Here is a 20522-nt window from a genome sequence, read left to right on the forward strand (position 1 = left end):
AAGCATAGCATTGCCCAGATTAGTTTGTATTAGCAGCGAAAGGTTTATATGTGAGAGGTGGGCCAAAGTGGTTAACAAACACTAAGATGCAGAACTATTTGAAGTACAATCCAGTTTATTTTTGTATAGCACAAAATCGCACAGGAAGTGCCGCAATGGGCTTTAACAGGCCCTGCTTCTTGACAGCCCCCCAGCCTTGACTCTCTGAGAAGATAAGGAACTCCCAAAAAAAACCTTGTAGGGAAAAATGGAAGAAACCTTGGGAAAGGCAGTTCAAAGAGAGACCCCTTTTCAGGTAGGTTGGGCGTGCAGTGGGTGTCAAAAGAAGGGGGTCAATACAATACACAGAGCAGAACAAATCCTTAATACAGCATAAAAATTTTAATTTTAGAAGTCTGGAGCAGAATTTAACAGTAGATGATATCACATAATAAAATTTGGATATTTTTAGAGTCCTGTAGACCTCATCCATCAAGCTGCCTCCCCCATTTGGCCATTCCACGGCTGAAACAGTGCTGGGCCAGCCAATCCGATGAAAGGACCCCTCTTTCCCATGATTCCTGCGATCCTCCATCAGGGATGACTTTACCATAGGCAGGCAAACAACTTGGCAGGTGGGCCGTGGCACCAATTGCCACATTTGAGTACCGAGAACAGAAACAGAATAGGTGAGGGTTAGTATTCAATTATAACTATCATGTTACTTATGTTTTAGTGCTAATGACTAACAACAGAGATGCAGTATGTACAGTTAATCAGCAGCTCTAGTCAGGATATGCTAAACTGAAGTAGTGAGTCTTCAGCCGGGATTTAAAGGCTGAGACCGAAGGGGCATCTCTTATAGAAGCAGGAAGACCATTCCACAGTTTAGGGGCCCTGTAACTAAAAGCTCGACCTCCCACTGTTATTTTATTAATCCTTGGAATCATAAGCAGACCGGCATCTTGAGATCTTAATGTGTGCTCAGGTTTGTAAGTCATGATAAGTTCAGACAAGTAAGTCGGACCTTGGCCATTTAATGCTTTATATGTTAAAAGGAGGATTTTGAAATCTGCCCTAAACTTAACCGGGAGCCAGTGTAAGGATTTAAGAACTGGAGTTATGTGTTCATATTTTCTTGTTCTTGTAATAATTCTTGCAGCGCATTTTGGATTAACTGGAGGCTGTATAGAGAACAGTTTGAACAGCCAGTGAACACCGCATTGCAGTAGTCAATCCTACTAGAGATAAATGCATGAATTAATTTCTCAGAATCCTGTTTATTTAGAAAGCACCTTAATTTCCTAACATTTTAAGATGGAAGAAACATGTTTTGGACAACTTTGTAATATGTGCTTTAAATGACATGCTAGAATCAAAGATAACTCCTAGATTGCGGGCTGATTCAGTAAAATTAATTGGGATTCCAACTGAGTTAAATGATGACAAAATATTGCTGTGATCAGCGTCATTCCCTCCAACAATTAACATCTCTGTTTTATCTGTATTTAAAGACAAGTAGTTCTCATTCATCCATTCCTTTAATTCACTAACACAACTAATTAAAGACAACATCGGAGAAACTTCATTTGATTTAAATGAAAGGTATAACTGGGTGTCATCTGCATACGAGTGAAAATTAACATTATGTTTCCTAATGAGAGATCCCAGTGGAAGCATGTAAAGTGAAAACAGTAAAGGTCCCAGTACTGAGCCCTGCGGGACACCATATTGAACTTCTGTGTATAATGATGGAGTACTGTCAGCACATTTCTGTACATATTGGAATCGATTTGATAAATAAGAACTAAACCAAGCGAGCAGGGGCCTGTAAGCCCAACATCGTTTTCTAGCCTGTGCAGTAAAATAGAATGGTCAATGGTGTCAAATACTGCACTTAATCTAACAACATAATTACAGTGGAGTTTCCTTCATCAGAGGATATCAGAATGTCATTTACAACCCATGTTAGTGCAGTTTCTGTACTATGACCAGTGCGAAAACCAGACTGGAATTTCTCAAATAAATTGTAATGCGTAAGGTGTGACTGAAGCTGACTGGCGACTACTTTTCTAGTATTTTAGAGAGAAATGGTAAATTTGAAATAGGCCTATAATTATTTAGTATGTGTGGGTCTAGGTCTGACTTTTTAAGTAAAGGTTTAATGACTGACAGTTTTAGTGCATCAGGTATGGTGCCATGCAGTAATGAACTATTGATAATGGTTAGAATAGGTGCTGCAAGAACATCCATTACACTTTTTACTAGTTTTGTTGGCACTGGATCTAGAAGTATAACTACTATATTGTGTTCTGAAATTTGTCAAAGGACATATAATTTTTATTAAAGTATTATGTTTTTGTGTTGTAAGGTGACACAGCATTATTCAAGAAAATGTTTTTAAAAGGTGTAAAAACACACATTTGTTTAGTAGTAGTACACATTTAAAAATAGATTTGTCCTACTTTCTGCATATAATTGTAAAATTAATAAGTGTTTCTTTTTTTGTCACCAAAGTTTGCCAAGTCTAAGACCGCTGTTGGATGTAAATTACCTACCCTTGACTGATATGCGGATAGCTAGAACATTCTGCTTTACCAATAATGGGCAGGCATTATATCTTGTGTCACCAACTGAGATTCAGCGAATAACCTACAGCCAGGAAACGTGTGAAAACCTTCAGGTAAGCAAATGTATGTTTATGTGAATGTAAAATCAGAGGATTGCACCAGTACTTGATGGGTTAAAATTTCATGCATTTTTTAATTAATGTTTGTATATAGTATTTATTATTCTAAGCATCGTCCAAAAGTATTTGTTACTAAAGTGCATTATTCTTTGGAGCTGTATATACTATACTGCTTTTAGATATTTACTTTTTCTTTCTTTATATGGAACACCGTAACAGAATAACAATCATATACATCACATGTCATAAATCTTTATTAGCAGCTACTAGGATTTGTGTGAATTTTTTGCATGCATTTTAGTCCTTGAACACAGAAGTGTTGATTATGCTACTGCTTCCAGTTACATGCTTACTGTTTATTTACAGTTAGTTCCATAAATATTTGGACAGAGACAACTTTTTTCTAATTTTGGTTCTGTACATTACCACAATGAATTTTAAATGAAATAACTCAGATACAGTTGAAGTGCAGACATTCAGGTTTAATTCAGTGGGTTGAACAAAAAGATTGCATAAAAATGTGAGGCAACTAAAGCATTTTTTTAACACAACCCCTTCATTTCAGGGGCTCAAAAGTAATTGGACAATTGACTCAAAGGCTATTTCATGGGCAGGTGTGGGCAAGTCCGTCGTTCTGTCATTATCAATTAAGCAGATAAAAAGCCTGGAGTTGATTTGAGGTGTGGTGCTTGCATGTGGAAGATTTTGCTGTGAACAGACAACATGCGGTCAAAGGAGCTCTCCATGCAGGTTAAAGAAGTCATCCTTATGCTGCAAAACAGAAAAAAAACTCATCCGAGAAATTGCTACAATATTATGAGTGGCAAAATCTACAGTTTGGCACATCCTGAGAAAGAAAGCAAGCACTGGTGAACTCAGCAACGCAAAAAGATCTGGACGTCCACGGAAGACAACAGTGGTGGATGATCGCAGAATCATTTCCATGGTGAAGAGAAACCCCTTCACAACAGCCAACCAAGTGAACAACACTCTCCAGGGGGTAGGCATATTGATATCCAAGTCTACCATATAGAGAAGACTGAATGAAAGTAAATGCAGAGGGTGCACTGCAAGGTGCAAGCCACTCATAAGCCTCAAGAATAGAAAGGCTAGATTGGACTTTGCTAAAGAACATCTAAAAAAGCCAGCACAGTTCTGGAAAAACATTCTTTGGACAGATGAAACCAAGATCAACCTCTACCAGAATGATGGTAAGAAAAAAGTATGGAGAAGGCGTGGAACAGCTCATTATCCAAAGCATACCACATCATCTGTAAAACACAGTGGAGGCAGTGTGATGGCTTGGGCGTGCATGGCTGCCAGTGGCACTGGGACACTAGTGTTTATTGATGATGTGACACAGGACAGAAGCAGCCGAATGAATTCTGAGGTGTTCAGAGACATACTGTCTGCTCAAATCCAGCTAAATTCAGTCAAATTGATAGGCCGGCGTTTCATGATACAGATGGACAATGACCCAAAACATATAGCTAAAGCAACCCAGGAGTTTATTAAAGCAAAGAAGTGGAAAATTCTTGAATGGCCAAGTCAGTCACCTGATCTTAACCCAATTGAGCATGCATTTCACTTGTTCAAGACTAAGCTTTGGACAAAAAGGCCCACAAACAAACAGCAACTTAAAGCTGCTACAGTAAAGGCCTGGCAGTGCATTAAAAAGGATGAAACCCAGCATCTGGTGATGTCCATGAGTTCAAGATTTCAGGCTGTCATTGCCAGCAAAGGGTTTTCAACCAAGTATTAGAAATTAACATTTCATTTCCAGTTATTTAATTTCTCCAATTACTTTTGAGCCCCTGAAATGAAGGGATTGTGTTAAAAAATGCTTTAGTTGCCTCACATTTTTAAGCAATCATTTTGTTCACCCCACTGAATTAAAGCTGAAAGTCTGCACTTCAACTGCATCTGAGTTGTTTCGTTTAAAATTCATTGTGGTAATGTACAGAACCAAAATCAGAAAAAAGTTGTCTCTGTCCAAATATTTATGGACCTAGCTGTATCTTGTCACCTCAGTTGATCTTTCAGTTATTACCATTAAAGGTACGTGACAACCTTGTATAGTTGATGTCTTTTGTTTAATCAAGTGTTAAACTGAGAAAAGCCATGAAAGCAAAGTAGTAAAAAAGGAAAAGGTTCAGCTTTAAACTCTTTAGTAAATACTCTGTATTCACTTTTAGAGTACTCCACTTTATTAAAAGTATCAGGATCTCTAACTAGATAATATTGAGTTGTTCCATTGCCATGTTTTGTGGTAGATGTTACTTTAAAGTAGTGAGATCCTGTCATAACACACTGGAAAGTATTTACATTTTATAATGTAAAGTGACCCTACTTTATTTTATCTTCTATGTTGCCCAGAAGTTATTATGTGCAGAAAGATTTTTTTCATGCTTATACAGAACCATATTTTCAGTCTTGCAACCTCTGTCTCATGCACACGACTTTTGTTTCAATTTTCTTTCTTTTTAATTTTTGATTTGCCACGGAAAATTAATCAGCTTATCAAATTATAAAGAAGACCTCCAGAAGTCGCCTTTGAGTCATATTTATCCTTAGAGCATAAATTTACAGTAATATAACCAAATGTATTTTATATGTTGTTTAACCGTAGCCACTTGTTTTTCTTCTCAAGACATTGCCACTTAAATAATATGGGAGCATCTGGTTAAAATGCCCTGAAATGTGTCACTTCTGTGCCCTCTCACTCTGGTGATAATTTTAGTTTATTGTTCACTTCATGTGAAGCCCGCTAAAACATTGTGTCCTGATTGTGGCACCATAGATACTATGGCCAGTGGATATTAACAGCAAACAATTACTGTAGGCTAATACAGATTGGCAGCCCTCATTACGGCCCATAAAGTGATGGGAGATAATTGAGCTATACTAAAAAATAATTTATAAAGGGCAGATATGTCTCTGTTATCATATACCTGGTGTATGTGTGTTTGTAATTGAAAATAAAAAGAAAGTACAGTCAAATAATACAAAAGAATTTTTATGCCTGGTATTGGCTAAGAAGTTGTACAAGTGAATTTCATGTTAGCAGTTCTTCCAGATCTTCATTCTTTGCTGCCGGTCCTCAACTACTCCCTGTATTTAACAGAATGTATAAATTCTCTTAATTTATTAACATGACAATCTCTCTGGCAATCAGTTATTTAATGAGCATTTTTATTTTTGATATTTGGTCAAGGTCATACTAGCTTGACAGTGTTTCAAACATTAAGGTGTATATTAGTTTAACATTTATTTTTGTTGAGCTAAAACACAGGCTGTTAAGTGTCTATTTACAAGAAAAGATTTGTCCACTGTTTAAGTGTTCATTATTTACATAAATTGTTTTCCAAAAATAGAGATTAATGCCCAGTTATTTAATCAAAATATTTGTCATTCTCTGTGTTTGCAAGGCATATCACAGTCAAGATTGATTAGTAATTAACCTGTAACAGTTCCCAATTACTTTTTTGTTGTTTCAGGAAATGTTAGGGGAATTGTTTACACCTGTAGAGACACCTGAAGCACCAAATCGAGGTTTCTTTAAAGGTCTTTTCGGTGGTGGAGCACAGTCCCTTGATAGGGAAGAGCTTTGTAAGTATAACATGGTGTTACAAGTCATATGTAAACACCATGTATTTTCAGACATTTATTTAACAATGTGGTAGCACTCAGCACAACAGTGAAAAGAACCCTGGACCGCAATTCCATTAATTGCTGGGCCCACGAAGGGTCACACTCGGGCCAATTTGTATCCTGCCAGTTAACCTAACCAGGCCACCATTGGTAATGTGGAATGGAAATCCCAGATAGCTATAGGAGAGGAGAATATGCTAAATCTACATAGAGAACAGCTGGTTTCAGGATTCAAACTAGAGACACTAGATTCATGAGATCGCAGCACACACCAGTATCACAACCTTTCCAATCCGAGTGTAAATATGCCAATTAAAGTAAAGTACTTTCAGTCTCAAAATGAAAAACTTTTGCTAGATGACAATTGAAATCAGTGTGAAGTAAATTAAAATGCTTTCTTATCTTAAGCCACTGTATATTTTACAATTGATGTTTGATAAATGATGAGGTTGCTCAAAGTCCACTGACGGTGTGACAGCTTGACAGCTTTGTAGAAGGTTGATGCTTCAACCAGTTGTTAATAATACTTACTTGTAATATTTGACATTAGGTATTCTATTGGCTCATGCACAGCCAGATACTGTAAGAATCATTTGTCCCTGTTGAGCAATGAAATCCGAACTGCAATTATGGTAAAGACACAAGACAGATTATCAAAAATAACTTTGAATCTAAAACTAGAGTAAAACTGAAGTGTGCTTGATTGTTTCCTTTAGTGTTTTCCAGCCTATCTCAGGATGTGTGGCAGAATGGCATTGGATTGTCCAAGTCACTTAACCAAAAAAAAAAAACAACAAGCTAAACAAATCTATAAACACTTGTATTCTGATCTTTAGCGTGGACGAGGGCTAATAAATAATACAAATAAATGCCAAATTTGTTTTTTCCTATCAAAATATTTTTTCTAACCTTACATTATTTACAGTATGTGATAATGATGTCAAAAGTAGTTTGAGCTAAAACTAAACACATTTAACATTTTGAATCTCTCCTTTTCTTTGGCAACAGTTGGTGAATCAGTAGCTGGAAAAGCATCCCGAAGTCTTGCTCAGCACATCCCTGGTCCAGGAGGAATTGAAGGAATGAAGGGTGCAGCATCAGGTGTTGTAGGAGAGCTCGCCCGAGCCCGTATTGCTTTGGATGAACGAGGGCAAAAGCTAGGGGAGCTGGAAGAAAGGACAGCTGCAATGATGGCCAGTGCAGATTCATTCTCAAAACATGCCCATGATGTAAGATCTGATGCTGATCATCAGTATTTCTTTGCTTTATTCCTTTTATGTCATGTTTCAGTACACTGTGGTTGCTTTATATAGTAGTAGTATTAGTAGGAAGACAGTTATATGTGCAGAGCACAGTAAAAGGATTACTGGCATATCTGAGCAACATATAACATATCGCCTCTCTGCAGCACCATGATATTTTGAGTAAGTGCAGTGCTCTACTAGCCTGTACCTATTAAAAGCTCATAACTAATGAACATTTAAAAAAGTGCTGGTTGATATGGATTTTAATTATATTTCTTTATGTTAACTTAGACAGAATTTGGAACACAAAACATAAAGAAACTGTCATTAGTGCAGTAAGTAAACCTATTTACCACAGGAAAAATGTAGTGATTGAGCACTTACGCATGGAATCCTGATTCCACTGTTTCAACTTTCATTGTCGTTCTGTTTGGCTGACAGTCATCCTTGATACAGTTAATTCTTTCTTACAAGCAATCCCTTGCTTCATATACCATTGTCCAGAAGTACTTGCACCATCAGGCAATTGAGCAGTAACAGCAATTTATGTATTTATCTGGTTGGCAAGAGATGTATTTACCCTGAAAAGTCCCTTGTAATTTATTGTATTGTTGGATTAAAATGAACAGGTGCATTCACCTGGTTCATTTTGCTTTACATGTTCTTTGCTTCACACTTTCTTTCCTTTTACTGATAATTGTCCATCAGTCCTAATTGAAAATATTAAAAATGTTTAAATTAGCATGCTAGAAACTAGTGAATTGAGCACAAAATAAATGTACTGGTATACGAGAGATAGATTCAGTAACTAGTTCATTCATTTTCACACTTTGTTTATCCCAACAGGTGAGTCTTCACCTTTACAGTATAGAATCACCAAAGTATTTCTGCAGGTGACGTGACTTGATGTTATATTTATAGTTAAAGTCCCAAAGGTGTGCAGAGTGAAGAGACAAAGAGACAGGAAAGTTCCTTATGGTGGTCCAGGGCTGCTCATATCCATATCAGAGACACAGTCCTTGAGCCTTTGAAACATGAATAATACAGGGTGATTTCCAGAGAAGTATTACTTTCCAGAGCCTTAGTGGCATATTGAACAGCTAACTCAGGATAACACAAAGTTGGCCAACAAAAGGCTTAAGAATTCAAACTGACTCTGTATCTTGTCCTGTAGCCTTCCCTGTGTGTAACCTCCTTAGTTGTCTCATCACTTGGTCATCAGTTATGGATGAATCATAATGGTGGTTGGAGGTGGACTCATCACTGACCTTACCAGTTGGGGAATGTCAGTTAAAAAATGACTTCATAGTGTTAGCTTTCTCCATGTTCCCTTTCAGCATCTGTGCCCTGGGTTGCTTGGGTCAAGTAGTTACGCTCAATCATTTCCAAAGATTGTTTTTGTAATTCTGAGTGATTTTTGTTGCCTGTTTTAGCTTTATAATCTTCCTTTCCTTTATTTGCCTTTTTCATTAGCAGTCTGTTTATAGCCTTTAGAACCTCATTATGATCATATTTGAATACTCTCCTCTTATTGAGGAGACTTTATAGTTTCATAGAAATCCAGAGCTTGCCATCTGGAAAGCTGCATACTGCTTCTGAGGGAGAAGTAGTGTCAACACAGAAGATAATATAGACTGTGATGCCCTCAATATTATCCCCATATGACTTGCACATCATTTCCCAGTCTTTTGGCATTTCAGCCTCCAGGGTCCATGTCTTCTCTGTCTTGGTGGCAACAGGTTGCTATCTAATAACTGGTTTGTAGATGGGAGTAGGATAGATCAGATTGAGCTCAAAAGGACTCTTCGTTTTAGTGTTGGTAACTGAGTGAATCATTTCTGTTGCTGAGGATTCATTTTGCAGGTGGAGGATTATAATCATTAAGCAGGAGGATGTAGATTATCTGCCTAGGCTGTTAATGTGGACAATTTTTTTACAGCAATTATTGCAGTGTCTGGATTACACATTTTAGTTTTAACTTTAATATATCCATTTTACAGTATTGCTCATTCATTTAAATGACCAGTTATACTCCTGCCTTTTTTCCACACGGTACCTGGGCTTTCCCTGCCCATATTAGGTGAAATCCATCTAGCATTAAGATAATGTCAGATATATCATCTTTAAGCCAGCGAACATCCCCCATTACAGCAGATGACAGGCCAGGTCTGAATCTTTTACGCTTTGCTTTTATTCTTGCACTGCCCTTTGCCCTCTCCGTCTTCAGGTAAGCAACTCCTGTGGTAAAGTGAAACAGAGCTGTTCGGGTTCTTGCGATTTCCGTGCAAGCAGCTAATGAAAGAAATATATGAAGTATGCCACTTTTAGTTTCTCAGTATCCCTTATAGTTCCAGTTTTGGAAGACAAAAGGTACCCTTCACATCCTCTTCACTCTCCCTGTGACTTCTCTCGAGTTCACAACTTGTACAAAAGGCAGTTGAGACATGTCAAAGCTAGTGTTTGCAATTACAGCAACAGATCACTTGTAAATTTATAGTTCATTTTCTAATGGCTAGTTTCAGTGACAAGCCTGGCCACAAACAACACTGTATAACAGTAGCAATAGAGAATTTTGTTGCACTCTTTGGAGACTGATATGAACAAAAAGAGACGAGTATACCAGTGGGTAGATAGATGTCTGGAGGATGTCACACTTTTGGCATGTCTCTTAACCTAATAGTGCCATTGTTGTAGTAATGCATGTTTCCTGTTGATTCTTTTGCTTTTCAGATGATGCTCAAGTACAAAGATAAGAAGTGGTACCAATTCTGATTATAAAGGGACACTCTGCGACTCTTGTAAACTGCGCTATCTGGAAGAAATTGCCCTACTCCCTCCATTTATTTCCGCAGGAAAAGGGTGATTCGTCACAGAGTACTGCTCTTTCCTAGCACAATATCATACACTCTTTTACCTCAGTCATGTGGCTTTAACTGAGGAGCATACTGAAAAAAAAAACTTTTTGGGGTGGGAGTTGGGTGGAACCACTTGAAGGGTTTTTTTTTTTTTTTTGGTGTTGTTGTTTATGTTGATTTACATTGTCATTGTTTCTTTCTCCTTTTTGTCTACTACGCCTAATGGTTGGTACCTGTATGCAACTGGACAGAGGAGCGAGTGCAGACTGTTTTTTGTTTTCTTTTTCCTCTTTTTCATATGCCATACTGTTTTGTGTTGCTTTGTCTGCTGCCAGAATGTCATTATAGCCAGGGTCATAAAAATGACTTATTAAAAACAAACTCTGTAGAAGGTGTGTGTACAATAGAAGTATATGTGTGTGTATATGCGCAAATGTATGTTATACACTGTATGTACATACAGTATACTTACATTTATTTGTATGTGTCTCATTTTATATATTTTTTTTGCCATGGTTAAGGACAAACTGAAAAGGTGAAGCAGCAAACGAGAGATGTCATAAAGTGAAAGTGAGGACCAGGGCCCAGAGAGCATACCTTACTCTGCGTTCTCCAGGACATCTGCTTCATTTGTTTTAGGTACATAGCAAATGGAATTTAGTTTTATATTCACTGGTTACTTAGGTTTTTTTTTTTTTCTTTGTTTTGTTTTTATTTTTTTAAGGTCTGAATGGCTTTTCATTCATTAATTTGAAATGTGTTAGGTGTCTCTGAAAAGCACAAGTTCAGACCCTTTAATTAGTAAAGTTTACCTGAGATCAGTGAAGTTGCTGCCTAGCAGTTTTAGTCCTGCTGTGTATCGGATTATTTTTTCACTCCTTCTTGTATTCTCAGTATACTGCTCAAGTCAGAGTGTCTTCAGGAATGGGGGCAAAATACTTTCTGCTTTTTTTTTTTTACTCATTTTCTAATATCCCATTGAGTCTCCCTACTCTTACTAAAATATCTTTAAGATGAAATACATTTTTTGTTTATAATTGACTTATTCCCCCTATTAAGAGTTGAAAAAGGAAAGAAACATGATGGTTCAATGGTAAAATTGACAAGCTTCCAGAGCAGCTGTAAACCAGTGGGGTGAGACTTGCAGCTTATATATTTCTGTATATAGACAATGTAAGAATTATTGAGCCAAATGCAGTGCCATCGGTTTGTATTAGTGTATTATGTTTCAGGGACAGGGAGTAGAAATGCCATACACCAGTCTGCGTTGCCTTTGGTTTGAAGATGCAGATTGCAGTTTGCAGGGACTAATGTGTTCATCAACCTCTGTCTATTTTGGTGTATTTTATTATGATTATTATTTGTTTTGGTGTCTAAATTGTATCATTTAAGAGATGGGGAGAATTGGAACCAGATCATGGTACATGCTGCCGTTAACATTGGTACAGAGGAGAGCACTTGACTTTATGCTTCAATTCACAACATTGACCAACACATTGTTACCTGAAAGGTTCATCAATCTGTTTAGCAAAAAAGGACTAAAAAGCACATATCATAAGGATAAAGTTGGGGTGGGTTGGAGGTGAAGTAGGGTGCAGTATTGCCTGTCCCACCACTGTTTACAGCTCACTTGCTGGTCATTTGGAGCTGTGGTTAATTAGACTCGCCTTTCTTCAGACCAGAAGCAATTGAAAAACCCTTTGTCCCACACATTTAATGTCAGCCCTTGAAGTGGTCAATTTGGACATCTAACAGAAGCATATTTACTTGTAACCAGACTCTGTAGAAGAACGGCACCCCATCTTCACAAAGTGATGACCCATGGCTCTTTCAGGGACGTCTAAGTCACCATGAGCTGTTTCAGCTGAAAAACCCATTTGTATATGCGTGTGCGGTGCTACACGCGAGCGTGTGTGTGTGTGTGTGTGTGTGTGTGTGTGTGTGTGTGTGTGTGTGTGTGTGTGCGCTTGCGTGTCTGAATCTAAGTATACATTTCATCTGCATGGACTGTAGAAGGACCAGAATACAAATAACCAGTACATACTGTATATAAAGCTCATTGTTTTGAGAAATACAGTACATTACCTTAAATATGTTTTCAATGTCTTATTCTCCCCAAATTCTGTTTTATTTTATCCTGAAGAAGTGCAAGAAACTGCTGCTATTTGTGTTCTATGTTAGTTTATTGTCAATAATTAATTCTTTTGGGTTATTTTTTGTTTCTAAAGAAGGAATGATCTTTTTTGTGCTTGGAAATTCTGCCAAATTGCTAATATTATGTAAATAGTGGGACAATCGGAGACAAATCTGAAAGTGTTAAAAGTGGCTTAAAGACGCAAGTCAAGTTGCTCATGTTTTTTAACGCCAAAGAATTATTTTTCAATTGTTTTGGATAAGAAGTTAAATCAATGTTTCCTGCCCTTTAAGCTTGCGTGCCTGAAGAAGAGGCATCTATGTGGGATTTGCGGGAAACCGTTACAAGAATGGGAAATGTGATGAAAAGTTGGGGTTTGTTCTATCTTTGGACTTTTTGCATCTTCCTTCTTAAATGTGTTGGTAGAAGAAGAAGGCATTCTAAAATAGGGTTGGCTTTTTCTACAAATATAGACCATTTAATCCTAGAATAATAAATACGTAATGAAAAAAGGAGGGTAAAACCTGTAGAGATTCAAAATGAAATTGTGCCGCTTTGGCATGCCTATGTGTGCTACTTGTCAGTGCACTACAGCTCAAATATCATTTTCAGTTCGCCGAAGAGACCTGGACTGAAACAAGTGTGTCACCTAGAAACCTCTGTTTCTGTCTGTTTTAGTTTTGTATGTCATTCATTGTCCTGCATGTGTGTGACTGATTTTTAAAGAGGACCAAAACGTACAGAGACGAACTAAACTGTGTCCATCATGGGGGGTGGGGGGATGTGAATAACGAATGGCTGCACTTTCAGATTTGTTTTCAATGATAGCCTCTGAGGATCTCCTATATTTTATACATAAAACAAATCTATACTTTTAATTTAAAGAATTTTATATATGTACAATTTTATGTCATAATTTAAGGATTTCTGCTTTTAAGTGGTCTAAGTGCTTACAAGGTATGTATAATACTCTATGTTAAATATTAAAGAAATTTGAAAAAAGATGCCGTTTTACATTTTCTAATGAAAATTGCTTGCATCTCATAAAAGTGTGGCTGTTGTCTGGAAAAGAGAAGCCCAACAGCTTAAAATCAAACCTTCATTTTCCACTGATGATGTGTCCAGCACTTTACGAATGCAGGAACAATTTTCTAATTAGCGTGTTAGATTTGAATTTAGCGTGTTTTCTTTTTTCTTGCACAATAGCAGAAATAACGTTATTGGAGGTTTACAATATTTTTTTAATATACCAGCCATTTTCATCTCCATGTGAAGATTTTTTTAGTCTCCATATTAGGAGGTATGTTGTGTTTTTAACCAGTGAGTCCTCCTTTTTCTGGTATGTTGATTATGCATTAGTGTCTAGGCGTGTTTTGGTTTTTTTTTTTTGAAAATATAACAGAAAAAGAAAAAAATACTGAAGTGCCCTCTCTTACTTTTTCCTTTTTCTTTTTTTAACATCTACGTACTGCACATGCAGCCATTACCCTTCATGCAGATCTGTCTGTTTTTCATCAGCCATCTTCTCTGTGGGCCGGGAGTGAGGGGGAGGAGGGACATATCTGTGGGTTGCAGTATTTTCTCATTGTAGCCAATTTTCTTGTACAGTTTTATGCAAATTTCACATGGATGTCTACTTTATCTGCTGCCACAAACAATTTAGAAAATCTGTAGATAGAAATTACTGTGCAATGAAAAAATAAATATAAAAAAATCAGATATGCACAGAGTCTTGTATGTGTGCGTGTGGGTTTTTTTTTTCCCTCTTTCTCTCCTCTTTTCCAAGGTCTGATTACTTCATATTTTGATGTTATACCCAAGAGCTTAAACAAAATCGCAAGAAATGAACATTTTTATTTGTACAGCTTTCTTTATTTACATATGCTTTGTTTTATGTTGATTGCAAAAAAGGAAAATTACATTAACTGTCCCACTCAAATAGCACAACTACATATGCTGTTTACCCTTCATCATAAGGCTCCTCTGACTGCAGTGCCGCATTCACCTCTTCAAGTGGTGTCCTCTACCAGAGGGCTGACCGTCATATGTCTCCATTGCAGTCATTGTTCTGCCAGCCTCTTTAAGTGACTTTAGTTGACTGTGTTACACCATTTGGCGGTGTCATCAGTCCAGCCAGTCCATGACCTGTCTCCCTTTTCGTTTTCCTTTCAGAATGTTTACAGTCATATTTCCCACTGAACTTCTTGTGATATGGCCAACAGATGACATTTTCTGTCTATGTCTTTACATAGATGCATTTTGGTGCATACCCTCTTCAGAATGTCTGTGTTCAAAAGCTTTTGCTGCTGCCTAGGTTTTAGCATTCACCTTTGGCATTAGTGTTCAAATGCTGCTGTCCTTTTGAGGGCCTATGTGTGCTAGGTCTATGTTTTATATCCATAATTTTCAGTGGCATGCAAAAGTTTGGGCACCATTCCTTAAAATGTCTGTTACTATGAATAATTATGTGAGCAGAAAATGAATTGATTGCCCATAAAGTTAAAGATGACATGTTTCTTTAATATTTTAAGTAAGATTACATTTTTATTTACATCATTCACAGGTACAATATACCAAAAAACTTAAAAGAACCATGGTTAGTACTAAGTCAGTAGTAAGACCCCCTCTGGCAATGACATTTTTTATAGCCAGCGAAGAGGCTTTCATTTCTTTCCTGGGGTATTTTTGCACATCCATCCTTTTAAAATGGTTCTAATTCTGTAAGGTTCTTGGGCTGTCTTGCATGCACTGCTCTCTTGAGATCTATCCATAGATTATCAAAGATGTTTTGGTCAGAGGATTGTGGCAACCAATAGCCAAACCATCAGTCTGTGCCTCTCGAGGTATTCTATTGTAGATTTTGAGGTGTGTTTTGGATCATTATCTTGATGTAGAACTCATCCTCTTTTTAACTTCAACATTTTTACAGATGGTGTTATGTTTGCTTCCAGAATTTACTCTTATTCATTTGAATCCATTCCTCCTTCTACCAATGACATGTTCCCTGTGCCACTGGCTGCAACACAAATCCAATGCATGATGGATTAACCGTCTTGCTTAACAGTTGCAGCGGTGTTCTATTACAGGAGTTCACACCCTTTTACATCCAAACAAACCATTGCACATTGTGGCCAAAATGTTCAATTTTAACTTCATCAGTCCACAGGACTTGTTTCCAAAATGCACCAGGCTTACAATCTTCAAATGTTGAATTTTATGGCTAGAACTCAGGAAAGTTTTTCTTTTGTTGACCCTATTACGAAGGTTGTATGTGTTCAGGTGTTGCTGCACGGTAGAAAAGATGCACCACCACTACAGAGTTAGAAACTAAAAAGGCAGATCTGATTCCATAAATACTATTCATCAGAACCCCCAACATGTGACAAAATATTCTCTTGGATCATTGTAAGAGTTCAGTGGCAACTCTAGAGTGTGACATGCTATAGCTTAACCTCTGCCATAACAGCTGCTAGCCATACCAGTCAAGTACACTATATGTGAAACTGAAGTTACCAGTGCATGAGGAAAAATTGAATTGAAAGACAGATGCGGCTAATGATCTTCCTAGGAACATAACCCTTTTTGTGGAATTTTACATTCTAGTGATCAGTCTGAATTGAAAACAAGAGTCCATTATGATGGGCAGATGCTGCTCATAATTTTAATACACAATAGGAATATGGATACAATTAGCAATGCTGAGCCTACCATTTCTGCATCTACAGTATATTAGGCGGCAGTATTCAGATATCATTTATGCTGAAATGGTTATTCTAATATGTGTTTTTTCTGCAGCATTTACCTAATCATACAAAAATTTCACTTGCATTTATACACACAGAAAAAATGTATTTCTTTTAATATTATAATTCTTTACAATTATAGTGCTTTTCTCACTACTCAATGAGATTTTACATACTGAGCAGAGAGCCAATTCAACCACCACTAATGTGTAGCATCCACGTGGATGATGTGATGACACCTATTTTGGCTCCAGTACACTCATCACGTATAAGCTGTTAGGTGGCGAAGTGGTGAGGGAAATGGCCAATTACAGATTGGGGATTGCTGGGGGACCAGAGGGACTAGGCTGAGATGGTCACTTTAGCCTAGACAGTGGGAGACACCCTGCTCTTTACGAAGGATGCCCAAGGATCTTTTATGACCACAAAGATATCAGGGTCTCGATTTTACGTCTCAATTGAATGACAGTGCAATTTTTACAGCACAGTGTCCCCGTCTCTGCACTGGGGCATTGGGATCCACATTCACGCCACAGGGTAAGCACCCCCTGCAGCAACCCAAGTTTTTCCTGATTGGTCTCCCATCCAAGTACTGACTAGGCCTGAACATGCTTAGCTTCAGGTGAATGACTTGTTCTAAAGTGCCATGTGGTATGGCTGCTGGTTAAGTATAAGAGCTGTGAAAAAGGCCCTTTTGAAGTAGTAACATATGTATAAGCGCAATGTCCTTTATATACCGTATAATATTATTGCCTAACCTTGTTCATGTTTTATATTAACCTCCTTTTATTTCACTTTGTAAAGCACTTTGAGCTACATTGTGTGAAAACATGCTATATAAGTAAGTGTTCTAGTTGTAGAACCATTGGAACAGAGAGAAAAGAGAAGAAAGGATATATATGGATTTTTTTTATTTATAGGACTCTTTTTGTATGTTAGATGATAAAGGAGAGAGTAGGAATCCCATCCTCACTTGCTCACTCACTGGCTGTCTCTCAAAAAGGTTTAACATCCAAGTGTTGGGTTGTCATTGAGCCATCTGACCTTTGGACCTTCTATCTGAATCAAGCCACCTGGACAAAACTGGCCCTCGCATACCTTTTTTTTTTTAATCAACCATCCGAAGTGTATTTAAGGATGTTTGTCAGTGTTTTGGGGGCCAAGAAGATTGGCAAAAACTAAAATACACCTCAGTTTGAGATGACATCAACCCTCACCTCTGAATGAGATTCATCTGCATCTCAGGAGAGGTTGGGGAAATTGAGTCTGCTCCAGACCTGTAGAGGGAGATGTAGCCTGTTGGTTTCTGTCATGGTGGTGGCTCTACGATGAATTGGTGAACACCTGCAGTAAAGGGATGCTGTTTTGTTGAAACAAAGATACATTCTGAAGAGTGTTAGCAGGAGACTGTCCAGACATGACTGGCAGGTAGTGGCTTTCTCAAAAGATGTCTGGGGACAAAGTGAAAGTCTATGTGGAGAATGGGCTTTGTTAAGTCATTGACCTTAACAAGTAATGTCATGATGCCGGACGTCTGTGTGGAAATCCTAAATCCAGTGAATATGCCCTCCATGGAGAAGGCAGTGCCAGATGCTTTGGTTGGAGTTTGGAAGTTTGAACTTTGGTTGGGTCCAAATTTGTGTTGAGGTTGCTGCATTAATTAAAAACCTCTGTAGCTGAAACGTTACATCATAGATGAGATTATTGTAGAAATGCAGCAAGCTGTGTATATTGAAGGAGTGTTTTGTCAAAGAGGTCCTTTCAGTGCTGGGTGGAGGTCAGTAGCAGTATCTTGGGACTGGAACACTGGAGTTGCGGTGCCCATATTTATAAATGAGGACAAGATGGTGGAAAGCCAATACTGGAATGAAGACTCTGATCATTGAACCTCTGATTTAGGGCGAAGAATGTGGATTCTGTCCTCTCTAAGGAACAATGCACCAACTCATTGTCCTTGCACAGATACAGAAGTCATATGGGAATTTTCTAATCATTTCTCTATGTGCTTTGTAAACTTTGAAAAAGCTTATGACTATGTATCCCATGGTATTTTGAGAAAGATATAACAAGAGTATGGGGTGTCAAGTCCATTCACTGTGGTTTTTGAAGTTCACAACTCTGCATCACCTCTCCTGTTTTTGATGCTCACCAAGAGGGCATCAAGTTGCAGCACTGGTTTAGAAGGTATCCAGTTTGGGAGGAACCAGAGGTTTGCATGTTTGCTGTTTTTTTACATGATTTTAACCTCTTGGCCTCATTAGACTGTAGTCTGGAAAGATTTACAGACACTCGTGATGCAGTTGTGAGAAGAATGAGCATCTCCAAATCTGAGCTTTATACTCCTGTTCTCAGAAAAGAGGAGCTTCTTTACTTCAGGTAAGGAATGGACAGCCATGTCAAGTGGAGGATCAGCCATCTTATGGTCTTGTTCACAAGTGTCAGAGGAGGTAATCCTGATATTAGCCCACAAATTTAATGTGGTAATAATCTAAACTATGGTGGTGGATAAGTGGTTGCTATGTCCCCTACTTCTCAATCTGCATTAGCTATATTCACAAGCTCTGGCTGGTTACCCAAAGAAGACTGTGAGGAATGGCAGAAGTTCTGGGCTCACGCTTGGGAGGGGAAAAATGGAAGGAGAATCACTGCTTCTCCCAACAGAGAGTAGCCAGCTGTGCTGATTTGGCACTGGCAGAATACTAAATGATAAACCCAAGACATACTGGAGGTGATTCTAATTGTCAAATTGCTTGCAGCAGCTGATATTTTATTAGGATAATTTCAAAGAAGCTGATAGGTCCAGTATGACCTGACTTGTCCAGTTCAGTGTATTGGTTAAAATCACTTTCATGAAGATATCATACCATTGCTGTCCATATAAATGTGCCTGAAAATTGAAGGGTCTGAACAAGGTGGTGACACATTCCTCAAACTAGAATTGCAATCCTGGGGGATCTGTCAAAGAAATTCACAAATAATACATCCAGAAAGAGAGGAGCAAAGCATCATTAAGAAGACCAAAATAACAATGGTAAGTGGCAGATATACAGTTATATGAAAAAGTTTTGGAACCCCTCTCAGCCTGCATAATAATTTACTTTCAACAAAAAAGATAACAGTGATATGTCTTTCATTTCCTAGGAACATCTGAGTACTTGCATGTTTTCTGAACATTGATTTTTAGTGAAGCAGCATTTAGTTGTATGAAATTAAAGCAAACGTGAAAAACTGGCTGATTGCATGTAACTGCTCAATACTGATTACCTGCAAACCAAATTGGTTGGATTAGCTCATTAAGCCTTGAACTTCATAGACAGGTGTGTCCAATCATGAGAAAAGGTATTTAAGGTGGTCAGTTGCAAGTTGTGCTTCCCTTTGACTCTCCTCTGAAGAGTGACAGACAGCATCGGGTCCTCAAAGCAACTCTCAAAAGATCTGAAAACAAAGATTGTTCAGTATCATGGTTTAGGGCAGGGCTATTCAATTGGCGGCCCGCGGGCCAAATGCGGCCCAGAATCAACCTCCGAGTGGCCCGGCCCGTGGTTCCGCCCATAGATAATAAATTAATATATATTATTCATAAATTGTTATTTAATATATATATTATATTAATATAAATATATAGTACTGTATATTAATATAAATATAAAGTATTTATTATGTCTATGGTTCTGCCAAAAACGCGCATTCCTACGTAAATTCCGTAGCCTGCAACACGCAAACAATGCAGAGCGTGCCGGTAGTAGCTTAGATTACTATCAATATGTCTTTCCCAACACTGAAACGTAAAATTGCCAATGAAAACCGTAAGTTTAACCCTGCCTGGACTGACAAATACTTGTTTATTTTACCGCCACATCCAAACGCCAAACCGATGTGTTTAATTTGTAATGAGTGCGTTGGAGTATTTAAAGATTACAATGTGCGGAGGCATCATGTTGAGAAACACCACACTTTTCGCACCAATTTTCCAGAGGGATCTCAAGAGAGGGCTGCAAAAGTGCAGAGTTTGATTGCATCTTACAACCGGAGCAGTACTATCATGGTGCGGTCGTTCACAGCCCAAGAGAGAGCTACTGCAGCACCCCTTCGTGTTTCCTGGATACTGGCAAAAAAGAAAAGGCCATTCACAGACTCTGAAACCATGAAGGACTGTATGCTGGCTGTTGTGGATGTGGTGATAAATGACGATAAAATTAAAATGAGCGTGGTATCTGCTATAAAAAA

The 20522-nt window shown here is 38.0% G+C and overlaps 1 protein-coding gene across 11 annotated transcripts in view; it reads left to right on the plus strand.

Annotated features, from left to right (window-relative positions):
* Positions 1–14271, plus strand: part of LOC120525337 (syntaxin-binding protein 5) — a 637028-nt gene extending 622757 nt beyond the window's left edge. For all 11 annotated transcript variants that reach the window (XM_039747537.1, XM_039747542.1, XM_039747540.1 and 8 more), the window contains 4 exons: positions 2497–2662; positions 6166–6277; positions 7328–7548; positions 10294–14271. In XM_039747537.1, the coding sequence (XP_039603471.1) occupies positions 2497–2662; positions 6166–6277; positions 7328–7548; positions 10294–10335 (541 nt within the window). In that variant the 3' untranslated portion in view covers positions 10336–14271. The remainder of the gene's footprint in view (positions 1–2496; positions 2663–6165; positions 6278–7327; positions 7549–10293) is intronic.
* Positions 14272–20522: the final 6251 nt, after the last annotated feature.

Source organism: Polypterus senegalus, chromosome 3, assembly GCF_016835505.1.
Source record: "Polypterus senegalus isolate Bchr_013 chromosome 3, ASM1683550v1, whole genome shotgun sequence".
Classification (NCBI taxonomy): domain Eukaryota; kingdom Metazoa; phylum Chordata; class Cladistia; order Polypteriformes; family Polypteridae; genus Polypterus; species Polypterus senegalus.